At 35.0% G+C, this 11,596-nt stretch overlaps 1 protein-coding gene across 1 annotated transcript; it reads right to left on the reverse strand.

Moving 5' to 3' along the window:
* Positions 1–537: 537 nt before the first annotated feature.
* On the reverse strand, positions 538–6,734 carry LOC110865813 (prolycopene isomerase 1, chloroplastic). Its single transcript, XM_022115134.2, has 9 exons — positions 6,395–6,734; positions 4,623–4,846; positions 4,386–4,496; positions 4,199–4,252; positions 3,310–3,597; positions 3,031–3,222; positions 2,758–2,916; positions 1,729–1,965; positions 538–987 (listed from the first exon to the last, which is right to left on the reverse strand). Exons 1-9 carry the CDS (start codon positions 6,570–6,572, stop codon positions 673–675), a joined length of 1,758 nt encoding a protein of 585 aa, XP_021970826.1. The 5' UTR covers positions 6,573–6,734; the 3' UTR covers positions 538–672.
* Positions 6,735–11,596: the final 4,862 nt, after the last annotated feature.

Consider the following 11,596-nt stretch of genomic DNA (forward strand, 5'->3'; position numbering starts at 1 on the left):
GTTGAGTGTCTATATATACTTTGTAACCTCTCATTTGTATGTTAACAGAAAATAATATCATACTTCACTTACTTGCTCAAGCCTTTATGGTGGTTCGGTAGATTTTGTTTAAAACAAACGGGTAGGATAACATTGTGTTTACACGGTCCGCCAATATATAATCGTGTTTCTATGAGGGATGATGAGTTAAGTCAACAAACGTGATTGCATTTAACACTCCCGATCAACGATACTAAAACAAACGTCGAGACACCATTCAAACCGATCGTATGCGATAGGCGTGACCCCCCCCCCCCCTCCAAAAACCTTGGCTAAATTCTATTTGGTTCTTAGTTTTAGATTTTATGTGTATATAACATGGTTCTTAGTTTTAGATGTTCCCAAAAGTGTAAAAAAGCTCGAAACTAGAAAGACCCGAGTTTGGGCTTGTTTTCACTGGGACTGAACCGATGTCACGTCAAACTAAAGCCTAATTAGATCGTTTCTGGTTTCCGATTTTGTTCTCTTCAACTTTTTTTTTCGAATCAAATACATGCATTATCTTGGAATGTTTTTCTATCATTGTATACAGATCAGTTTATTGTTATCATTCTTTACAAAGTATCTTTCTTATAAAAGCAAGAATATGAAAAGATAAACAAAAGATTATAACTTATGAGCTTTGTAGTTTAACTATATTCCTACAGCATCAAGGAGTTGAGAGTGTTGAGAAACAGAAACCAGTGAATTAGCAACAATGGCACCACTAGCAGCAACAGCAGGGACTCCGATTCCCGGAAAAGTAGAATCTCCACAGCAATAAAGTTGCGGGATTGGTGTCGGGTGTCCAGGAAACGAGTCTTTTCCAGCTTCTATGGCCGGCCCGTATGTTCCTCTGTTTCGTCTAAGAAATCGTTGGTGTGTTAATGGAGTCCCGACTAGTTTCACTTCGCATTTATCTCGACTGAAACCTGGACCGAGTGATCGTTCCACTGCTTTCCACATTACCTGGCCCATAGTTTATAAAAGTAAACTTAATAGGAAATGGCTCAAACGGGTTGAAATTCACACAAAATGTATTTCGTTGCATAAAATCTCCTACGTTCTTTTCTTCAAATATTTATATTATTATTATTGAGAAAGAGTAAAATGCCATTTTCGTCCATGAGGTTTGGCCAGCTTTGCAACTTTCGTCCAAAGGATTGTTTTCCACATCTGGATCCAAAAGGTTTGAAATTTTGCCATTTTCATCTGACTGACTAACTCGTTAACTCAATCCATTTTCTCCGTTAAGTCAGGGGTATTTCTGTCCTTTTTGTTAACTTAAAGAGCAATTCGGTCTTTTTCAGGGGTATTTGGTTTTTTTACATAAAGTGAAAAAGACCAAATTGCCCTTTAAGTTAACAAAAAAGATGGAAACACCTCTAACTTAACGGAGAGAAAGGATGGAGTTAGCGAGCCGGATGAAAATGGCAAGATTTCAAACCTTTTGGATCCAGACGCGGAAAAACAAACCTTTGGACGAAAGTCGCAAAACTGGCCAAACCTCAGGGACGAAAATATCATTTTACTCTTTGAGAAAAGTATAATCTTTGTAATCATATCTGACGCACAAATTATTCATAAAAATTATTAGTTTTACACAAAGCCCGACCCATTTTGATAGTCACCTGTTTTAATCCATTTCATCAAAGTCTTTACATTCTGTCTCATTTAAATATAGTAAAAGTGAAGTGAGTAAACTCTTACCTCAGATCTCTCGGCTTTGAGTTGCTTGTATTCTGCGCTTTTACGGTCAAGCCCTTCCCAAAGTTGAAATGGTTCGGTTCCCGGGGTGTACGCATGTAAAACATGCTTTCCAGGTGGCGCAAGATCTGGACTAAGTACACTTGGTACAGATATCAACACCACATTTTGATCAGCATCAACTCCGCGGTCCCAGTCATTTACAACTATGTGATGAATACCTAAGTCTTCCGGTATCCCCTAATAATTAAATATTGAATTAAACACCTTCATATAAAGAATTAAGCATATATTCGAATACTGAAATGTATAACATATGAATATGAAATAGATTCGGGATATGTTTTATCTCTAATCAGGTAAAAGAATTATTAGCTAAAAAAGGAAATGGTTGAACGCTCGAAATGTATTTTTCGTGCATGAAACAAACCTTCTAAATTGGTTTACTCAAAATATTAGATAGAGAAAAAAATGCCAAAATGGTCCCTGAGTTTAGGCCATTTTTGCCACTTCAGTCCAAAAATGAAACTTTTTGTATCTGGGTCCCCGAGGTTTCAATTTTGTTGCCATTTTCATCCAAATGAACGCTCAAAATATATTTTTAGTGAATCAAACACTTTCATTTAAATGAAGGGTATAATCGTCATTTTATGCCATTTAAATGGCGGCGCAGTTTGTTGCCCGTCTACCTGCTATCCTTATGTAATTTGCCCTATTGATTGGAATAAAAATATAAAATCTTCTGTAAAAAAAAAAATTAAATGAGGAAAACGACAAAAAATGAGAGAAGTTAACAGAAAATTCTAATCCAATTTGTCAATTGGATAAAAATGGCAACAAATATGAAAGCTCAGGGAACCAGATACAAAAAGTTTCATTTTTGGACTAAAGTGGCAAAAGTGGGCAAAACTCAGGGACCATTTTAGCATTTTACTCTATTAGATAATTAAAAATCTTAGAATTTTTGTGATCAACACACTAATTATCTAAAATATAAAATATCTAGAGAAATATTATTTTTGAGACACTCACCTCCGCATCAAATCCCAAATGCAGATGCATAAATGACTCACATTGCTTTGTATTTTCAATCCTTTCCTCATAAGATTTCGGAATAGCCTCTTTAGGTAATAATTTTAAAGTGTCCCACATGGATGCATTGCTCACAACAGCTTGCTTTGCACGCACAAACTGCGATATCACAAACGTTATTAAAAAAATCAAATATGAGAAGTGTGTGCAAGTATTTATCGTCCGAAAAATAAAAAATAAAAAAAAATAAGTTAAATAGTCTCGGTTACTCACTTGACCACTTCTTAGCTTCACTCCAACTGCTCGGCCGTTTTCGATGACAATATTATCAACATGACTTTTCAAATATATTTGACCACCAAATTTTTTTAATCCCCGAACAAGAGCATCGACAACAGCTCCACTTCCACCGAAAGGGTATTCTAAACTGCAACCCGGTTTATACCATTCTGCAAACATGTAAATCTGCAATACGGAAATATAACTATATAACTACAACATCAGATACCTAATTACCACAAATAACATGATCCTAAATTGTCACTTACGTACCATTTCTGCTGACAGTACGCCATCAGATTTGACTCCAGCAAGCAAGAACGACAAGAGATCGATCCAGTTCCTGATGAAGGGATCTTTGAGTCCCAATGAGTTAACAACGTCTGAAAACGGTCTCAGAAGCTTTGTAGCACCAAGAGCACCTTTCGGTCCCATTTGTGCAAATGATTTTAAAAGTGAGAGCGCGTATCTGGCACCGGCAGTTGAAAGAACGCCCAAGTCACCCCTGATGGATAACGGAGGCAATGCCATTGCAGCTGCAGATAATGGAAGTATCGCGTCCTGTTTAAAATGAAGTTTGACTTTATTTGACCAATATTTGAAGAACAATATGGTGTCCAACTTCACTATCAATAGTGAAGTGAAATTAAACAACAATTAATGAAGAGTTAACTGCCATTTTTGTCCATGTGGTTTGTCCAGTTATGCTAGTCCACGCCGAATTTTAAATCTGTACCATTTCCGTCCCTCACATTCTTGAAACTTGCCAGTTTAATTAAAAAACTTAACGGTCATTAACTTTGACTGTTAAATGAGGGGTAAAAAGGTAATTTTCTAGTTTTTATTTTCTTTTTACAATTAATTATTCTGTGTTTAACACTCAAAGTTAACGACCGTGGAAATTTGAAATGCTTAAATAAAAACTTTTCACTCCTCATTGAACAGTCAAAGTTAACGATCGTTAACTTTTTAGATTAAAGTGGCATGTTTCAAGAATGTCAGGGACGGAAATGGTACAAATTTGAAATTTGGCCTGGACTGGCATAATTGGATAAACCACAGGGACGAAAATGGCAGTTAACTCTTTAATGAAAGATGAAAGTAAATCTAACTTCTGAGTTCAAACAAGTGTAGAAGAAAAAAAAAGTTAAACGTCACTAACAAGAAGTTTTCGCCATTCCAGCACAGCATCCGGGCCCGCGTACATCTCTAAGTCCTAACATTTTTTAAAAACAAAGAAAAAATCAAAAATCTTATAGAAGTAGAAAATTGATTAAACTAAACAGAAATTCGGTAATATAACCATAAGTTTACATATTACAAACATCTTTTGAGTATTGAAAAACTACCTTGAAAAATTCGGTGGGACCAATGCGTGATAGAAACTCCCCTTCAGGCACATAAACCATCCATGAGTCATACTTGGCACATGGAATTGACTCACCTAACGCGTCCAATACCTGTTAACCATGATGATTATAAATAATCAAACAGATGTACAGATAAATAAATAGATATAATTACCATAAATAATATAACATTTTAGGTTAGTATGGAAAGAAGAGTGTGAAAGACGTAAGAAATACTTGTGCAAGGGGATTCGCCTGGAGACCTCTAGATTGAAAACCCGAAAACAAAGACGGGCCGGAGTCAAACTTGTAATCTTTTACCTCAAACGAATGGGCAGCGCCACCTGGTAAATCGTGGCTTTCCAAAACTATAACGTCTTTCCCGTATCTAGCTAGAAGTCCAGCACAGCATAGTCCACCGAGACCACTTCCTATGACAACAACATCTGCTTCTGCCTTCCCTGCATGATATCTTGCCATTGCTTAAATGACTATTTTGCCCTTCTTTATTTGAAAAAAAACGAAAAATGCACAAGTGTTTAAGAATAGAGTTGGAATACAGTTTTACAACATTCACAAATTACATGTAATAATTTAATTGCTTAAACCATAAACAAACATAAAGCAGGAAGCTTAAACTTTGATCATGAATGCAAACTATCCATTAATGTGAAAATGGAATTATGTTTTTTACTGAATTTACGCGTAAAACTTGCATTCGTTAATGCTACAAAAACCTTAAGGGGCAGAACAGTGGAAGTATAAGTGTCAACCTCCATTGCAAAAGCAAGTCAAACAGGGCATTGACAGTTTTTGTAACATCCGATCCCTCAAACCAACCTATATTGTCCGATGTTCCCGAAATTATTCCCATCCCAGCTTTGTTTAAAAAGGCGTGAGGCTCTATGATGTGTTTTGATCCCCAAAAGCTGATGCGCACGTGTGCGAGGAGCTCATTATTAAAAATCTCTAGAAGTTTTTTCAATCAATGGTCTGTTTTGTCCAAATACTGGCGTAATGCCTCAATCGATGATCATCATCATCATAATCATCATACTCAGTAAATCCCACCAATAGCAAAGCTAAGGGAGGGTCTGAGGAGGGTAACATGTAGACAGCCTTAATTCTACCCCGTAGGAATAGAGAGGCTGCTTCCAGTGAGACCCCTGGCTTGATGGTAGTTTTGCATCAAGCCTTAGACATAAGGCACAAAACACTCAGCAATTAAGACAAAGGCCGATTAGTGCATGTACTCCCTTGTCTTTCGGCTATCAACGCCGCTCCCCGGGCCCACACATATATACATTACATGCGCACACCTCAACCGGGGGGTAAAATTCGTTCAATCAGATTTGAAAAACTCAGACTCATTGCAATTGATGGTCTGATTAGTTCAAATACTAGTCAAGGCATCAAGTGCAATTCCATCACTGCATTAAGCACATCGCGTGATAGAGACTAGAGAACAAAAGGCTGATTCTCGAGGGGCTAATCTCCAATACAAGAACACTAGATAATCCAAAGAAAGAAACAAACAAGATATAGGAAAACACAAGAGAAATGAAATATGTAAATAATAATAAGAAATAGAAAAGTTACTAATCCTAGATTTCAGCCTCTTGACTTTGAGACATTCAGCCCCAGTTTCCTTCCTGCTTTGTTTCCCTTTATTAGTATTATTATTATTCATCAACTGGGCAATGTCGGTACCTTTTTTAAACAAAGCAAGCATGCCTAATTGTGGAGTTATGCACTCAAAGTGCTTTCAGGTTAAGGATTTGCCTAAGCTATTACACTTTTAAGCATTTCTTTTCTTCTATTTACATCTGCCTAATTCTGTCACATACTAAACAAATGACAAAATCAAAAGGCCAGGACCAAGAGAGACCAATTGTTTTCATTTCATACACAGTTAGTTGAAGAAATCTGTATAAATTTGTTTCAACCAACCAACCAGGGCACTCCTAAACTGAAAGCAAGAGAAATGCATAAAGATAATTCGATGAGACCTGAAAAAGATTTGGTTTGTGTAATCGTTGAAGATGAAGATGAAGCTGCATCTTCAGCAACCGTTGTGGCTGAAATGGTGGAATTGCGACGTTTGTATACGAATTTGTGTTTGTTCAAGGAAGGAGGAGTAAGAGTGGGTTTGAAGAAGGTTCCTAGAGTAGCTGCGAAAGCCGCCATTAACAGAAGCAAGAGATCACCACACAGAAACGGATTTCATGAAGCTCAATTTTGAAATGCTGGTGATGCTGGTTTTGTAGTTTCAAACTAGCCACGCAGTTGTCTTTGCACCTGTGGCCAGACAACGATAACAAACTCGGTTTAGTCATATTTGATTGTCCCATCCAAAAAAAAAAAGAAAATTTTTGTGGGTTTTTAGTTTTAATGTTTACGTTTTATTGTCATTTTCATCCAAATCACTAACATAGTTTATTTTTCTGTTGAGATTAAGAGATTTTTTGTCCTTTTGGATGGAACAACCAAATATGACCAAACAATTTATTTTTTTATGCATTTGAGTTCTTAATGTTTACATTTTATTGTCATTTTCATCCAAATCACTAACGTAGTTTATTTTTTCTGTTGAGGTTAAGAGCTTTTTTGTTATTTTGGATGGAATATGTCAACAAGCAAATATGACCAAACCTCATGAACAATTTTGGCGTTTTACGCTTACATTTTTGTTTTAAATTTATTTTAGAGTAAATTGTCAAAATCGTTCATAAGGTTTGGGCATATTTGCCTTTTTCATCCAAAAACGATTTGTGCATCGTATTCATTCACCTTTGTTTTTTTTTTTTTTTTTTGCCATTTTTATCTTTGATTATCTTTGATGTTGATAATTTATTGCGACTTTCATATCTCAATAAATGGCCCCGGACGAAAATGATAAGATTTCAAACTTTTTGAATGAAAATGACACCTCAAGGACAAAAGTCACAAAAGTAGCCAAACCTAAGGGATGATTTTAACAATTTACTCTTTATTTTATAACTTGTTTCCCCTTTATATAGCTTAATGTTTATTATTTTTAATAACTTCTTCAATATATCTATGTATCACTAAAGACATTTTGATTAAAAAAAAAAGCTATATTATTTATCAAAATCCATTAAAATACCCATTAAAATTTTATACGATCCGACCCGATCCAAACAAAACTGAAAAATATTATTACACAGCGATAGACAAATGATACTTAAAAGTTTTCGTCCCCGTGAAAAAGATTCCTGAGTCCGCCACTGATAATATCTGCATGGACGTTTTTAAGGTCATAATTTTTTTATCATGTGTAAGAAACAAGCTGTGATTAAAGAGATAAATCCTTTTAAGCTAGTAATTCATAACTGCACAAAATATACCGGACCAACCAATATGCATGCTCCAAACAAAATTTTGTCAAGTGAAAGAGTTAAAAATAAGTGGGTATAGCGGGTTGGGTAACAGGTCAAAAACATAATCATAAAATTTTAGTGGGTTTTCAATTGATTTTGATAAATAATATAACTTTTTTTATCAAAATGTTTTTAGTTAAACACACACATAGATATATAAGGGAAGGTATAAATCAGAACGCTAAATATTGTGAGAACCGTGAGAACGAATGAAAAAAACTGCAAGAACTTTGTCAAAAACAATTCAAATTCAAAAACAAATTACACTTAACATTATTATTCGAATACAATGTTAAAAATTAAATTTACTCATTTAAATTTACATGTGTTCGTAAATATTGAAATTTTACACATGTATAACTTTCCCATATACACATGTGTAAATTTGTTGTATTTAACAAATTTACACATGTGTAAAAATTTTACTAAGACAGATTTTAAGAGGAGAAATGAATTATTTGATGTTGTAATTTTTTTTATGTTGTATTTTAATTAAATTGAGGTTTGTATTAAAAATGGTTTTGATTGGTTTTTCATTCGTTCTCGCGATATTTAGCGTTTTCAAGATAACTCTCCCATATATATATATATATATAGGAAAAGGATCATGTGAGAAGTGATATGCTAGTTGAGAAACTTGAGAAGCATTCTGGACCACACATTTTTCTAAGCCTTTCGTAATATACACATATGTATAGTTTAAAATTGACTATATACATATGTGTATAACTCAATATACATATATGTATATAGTCAATTTTAAACTATACATATGTGTATATTACGAAAGGCTTAGAAAAATGTGTGGTCCAGAATGCTTCTCAAGTTTCTCATATAGGGTGGACTTCTCTTAGGATCCCTACCCTATATATATATATATATATATATATATATATATATATATATATATATAGGGTAAGGTTCATGCGAGAACCACCTTTATTGCGAGAACCGCGAGAACCAATGTGAACAGGGGGCAATACTGTAAATATATAACAAAATTGAAATTAAGTGTCTCCTCCTAAACACCTGACATTAAGAGCCTCCTCCTAAACACCCACGTCTGATACTCATGGACTTCAAAATTCGTCATCTCAGTTCACATCCGTCACTCCAGATTCTCCAAAATTCGTCATCTCGATCTTACCATTCATCCTTTATTCGTAGTATATTCGAAATTAGGGCACAAATAAAAGAGTCATCGAGCATATATTCGTTATATATGCGAAATTAGGGCAAAAAAGAACAGAATCATTGAAGATTGTGGCATAATTAGGGAGAATTTGAAGAACAAACGTCCAATGAACTGCCATAACCTAGTTATTGTCGGAATATCCAGCGTCATTACACCGTTCCGTGAATTTGTAAGTTTATACACTTTGTTTTGCATATTTATATGTTAGCATGAAGCTTAATCACCGATTCAGATCTTTTATATGTGAATATGAGGCTTAATCTTCGTTTCTTATATGCATTAGTGAAAATGGTGTGATGTATATAATTTTTGAGGGATTAGGGGCGATTGTTGTGTGATAGCACAATCTGTAATGTGGTGTTATGTGCTTTTTTGTATGTAATTTTGTTACTGATTAATGTTAAATATGATTGGTGGTAATACGAAATTGGATTTGTTACGGGTTAGGGTTTTTTTTAATGAAGCAAAACTGTTGATAAGGTCAGTCATGTTAATGCACATGTGCATAGTTATGCACATATGCATATTTTGCCATATTAGTTTAAAAGGGTCAGTCATATTGATGAAAATGCGTATATTTATGCACATGTGCATAATTTGCTAGAGTAGGTTAATAAGGTCATTCCAGTTAAATTGTCCGCGCCTGGTACGTGGAAACAAATTGCCAATATTTCCAACGATTTTGCAGGTTTGGGGATGGATCTAATGTCGTTTTTAAGCGGGCTCAGAAAGTTAAGTAACATTCTGGAAGGAAGTATGGTTGGGTGACCAGTCGTTGTGCAGCAGGTACACACTTTTATATGCGCTGGAATGCCGCAAATCAGCGTGTCTACAAGAGTGGATGGGGGTAGAAAACGGACAACTAACGCTGCATCTCCAATGGTCTAGGCTGCAACTTAACCCGTCTGAACTAGCTGAGTTGTCGGACTTAACCTATGCAGCGAATGCGGTCTCTTTTGAGGTGGGTCCAGACAGAAGGATGTGGTCTCCGGAATCCTCAGGGTTATTTACAGTTCGTAACAACAGGAAGATAATCGAGGAAAAGTCGTTTCCAAATGATGGTTTCGGGTTCTTTTGGAACAGATGGGTGCCGCTAAAAATAAATTTATTGGTTTGGAGGCTTGTTTTGGATAGACTACCAACAACAACGAATCTTAGTAGAAGAAATGTCCAAATTCCAGCCCTTGATTACAAGATCTGCCATGACGGGGACGAAACAGCGAGCCAACTTTTTGTTTCATGCAGATTGGCTCAAAGTCTATGGGATTTTGTCGCTGAATGGTGCAAGTTGGGATCAATATTCGTGCTAGATCTGAAGGATTTTGTGTATCTACATCAGCGCTACTGCGGATCTAAAAAATAGAAACAGGTTATGATCTTAATCATTCAGATTATGCTATTGTTTATATGGAGAAACATGAATGATGTTTTTAATAGGAAGCAAACGAATCTGACACGTCTAAAGGAGGAAGTTAACACGCTTGGGTTTCTTTGGATAACAAATAGGGCAAAGTGCAACGCTTTAAGTATCTGTTTTTTTATCAGTAACACTCGGTAAGGATCTGATTATTACCAGTATATATATATATATATATATATATATAGTTCTTTAGGTATCTGTTTTTTTATCAGTAATTTTGATTTCCATCAATGATTTATATGAATGTGATTCAACTCGTTGATCTGTTAACTGTGCTTGTTATGTTATCGCACATATCTTATACAGTGCCATAGCCGACCTAATATGTATATGTGAACCAAATAAAGTTAATAATATCATTCATGTGCATAGTGAGTTTGAGCAGATTTGTTTAGGATACGTGTATATGATTTTGGGTAATTAGAAAATGCTGGTGTTGTTGTTTTAGGTAATGCACACGTGCATAGTGAACTTGTGAAGTTTTGTGTAAGATACGTGGTTTTGTGTAATTAGGATATGATGGTGTTATTGTGATTTTGTGTAATTAGGATATGATGGTGTTATTGTTTCATGTGATTCACATGTGCATAGCAAACATGAGCAGCTTTGTTTAATATACGTGTATATGATTCTATGTAATTAGATTTTGTTGATGTTGTTAAATTGATGCAAATGTGCATACTGAATTTGAGCATATAACATTAAACTTTACATATGGATTGATTTTAAGCATCATTATAAGAATATGTGATGTACATGTACATGTGCATATAGATGCACGAATTCATATCGTTACAGTGATAGTGATGAAAAAGGTTGTTTAATGCACATACTAATTGAAATTGCATGTTTGATTATATTATGTTTCAATTATTATTGTAGGCAAAAAAATGGAAAAAGCGAAGAAAATGACACTTTTGTTGAGATCGAATGACAAAGGGGCAACAAAACTGCCAGATGATAAGGAAGGTGAATACAAAAGTGTTAAGTGAAAAGCCAAAGAAGGTTGGTTATTAGTCGATGATGCAGTTGGTAATATATGCACATGTGCATCCAATTGTTACTTTCTGTTGAACGATATTCTTTGATGTCACGTGCAGTTACGACAGGATAAAGAAATATAAGGAATAGGACAAGTAGACGAATGCACGATGTGATGGATCTTATGTGATGGATGATAAGGGCGACAAGACAG

This window comes from Helianthus annuus, chromosome 11 (assembly GCF_002127325.2).
Source record: "Helianthus annuus cultivar XRQ/B chromosome 11, HanXRQr2.0-SUNRISE, whole genome shotgun sequence".
NCBI lineage: Eukaryota > Viridiplantae > Streptophyta > Magnoliopsida > Asterales > Asteraceae > Helianthus > Helianthus annuus.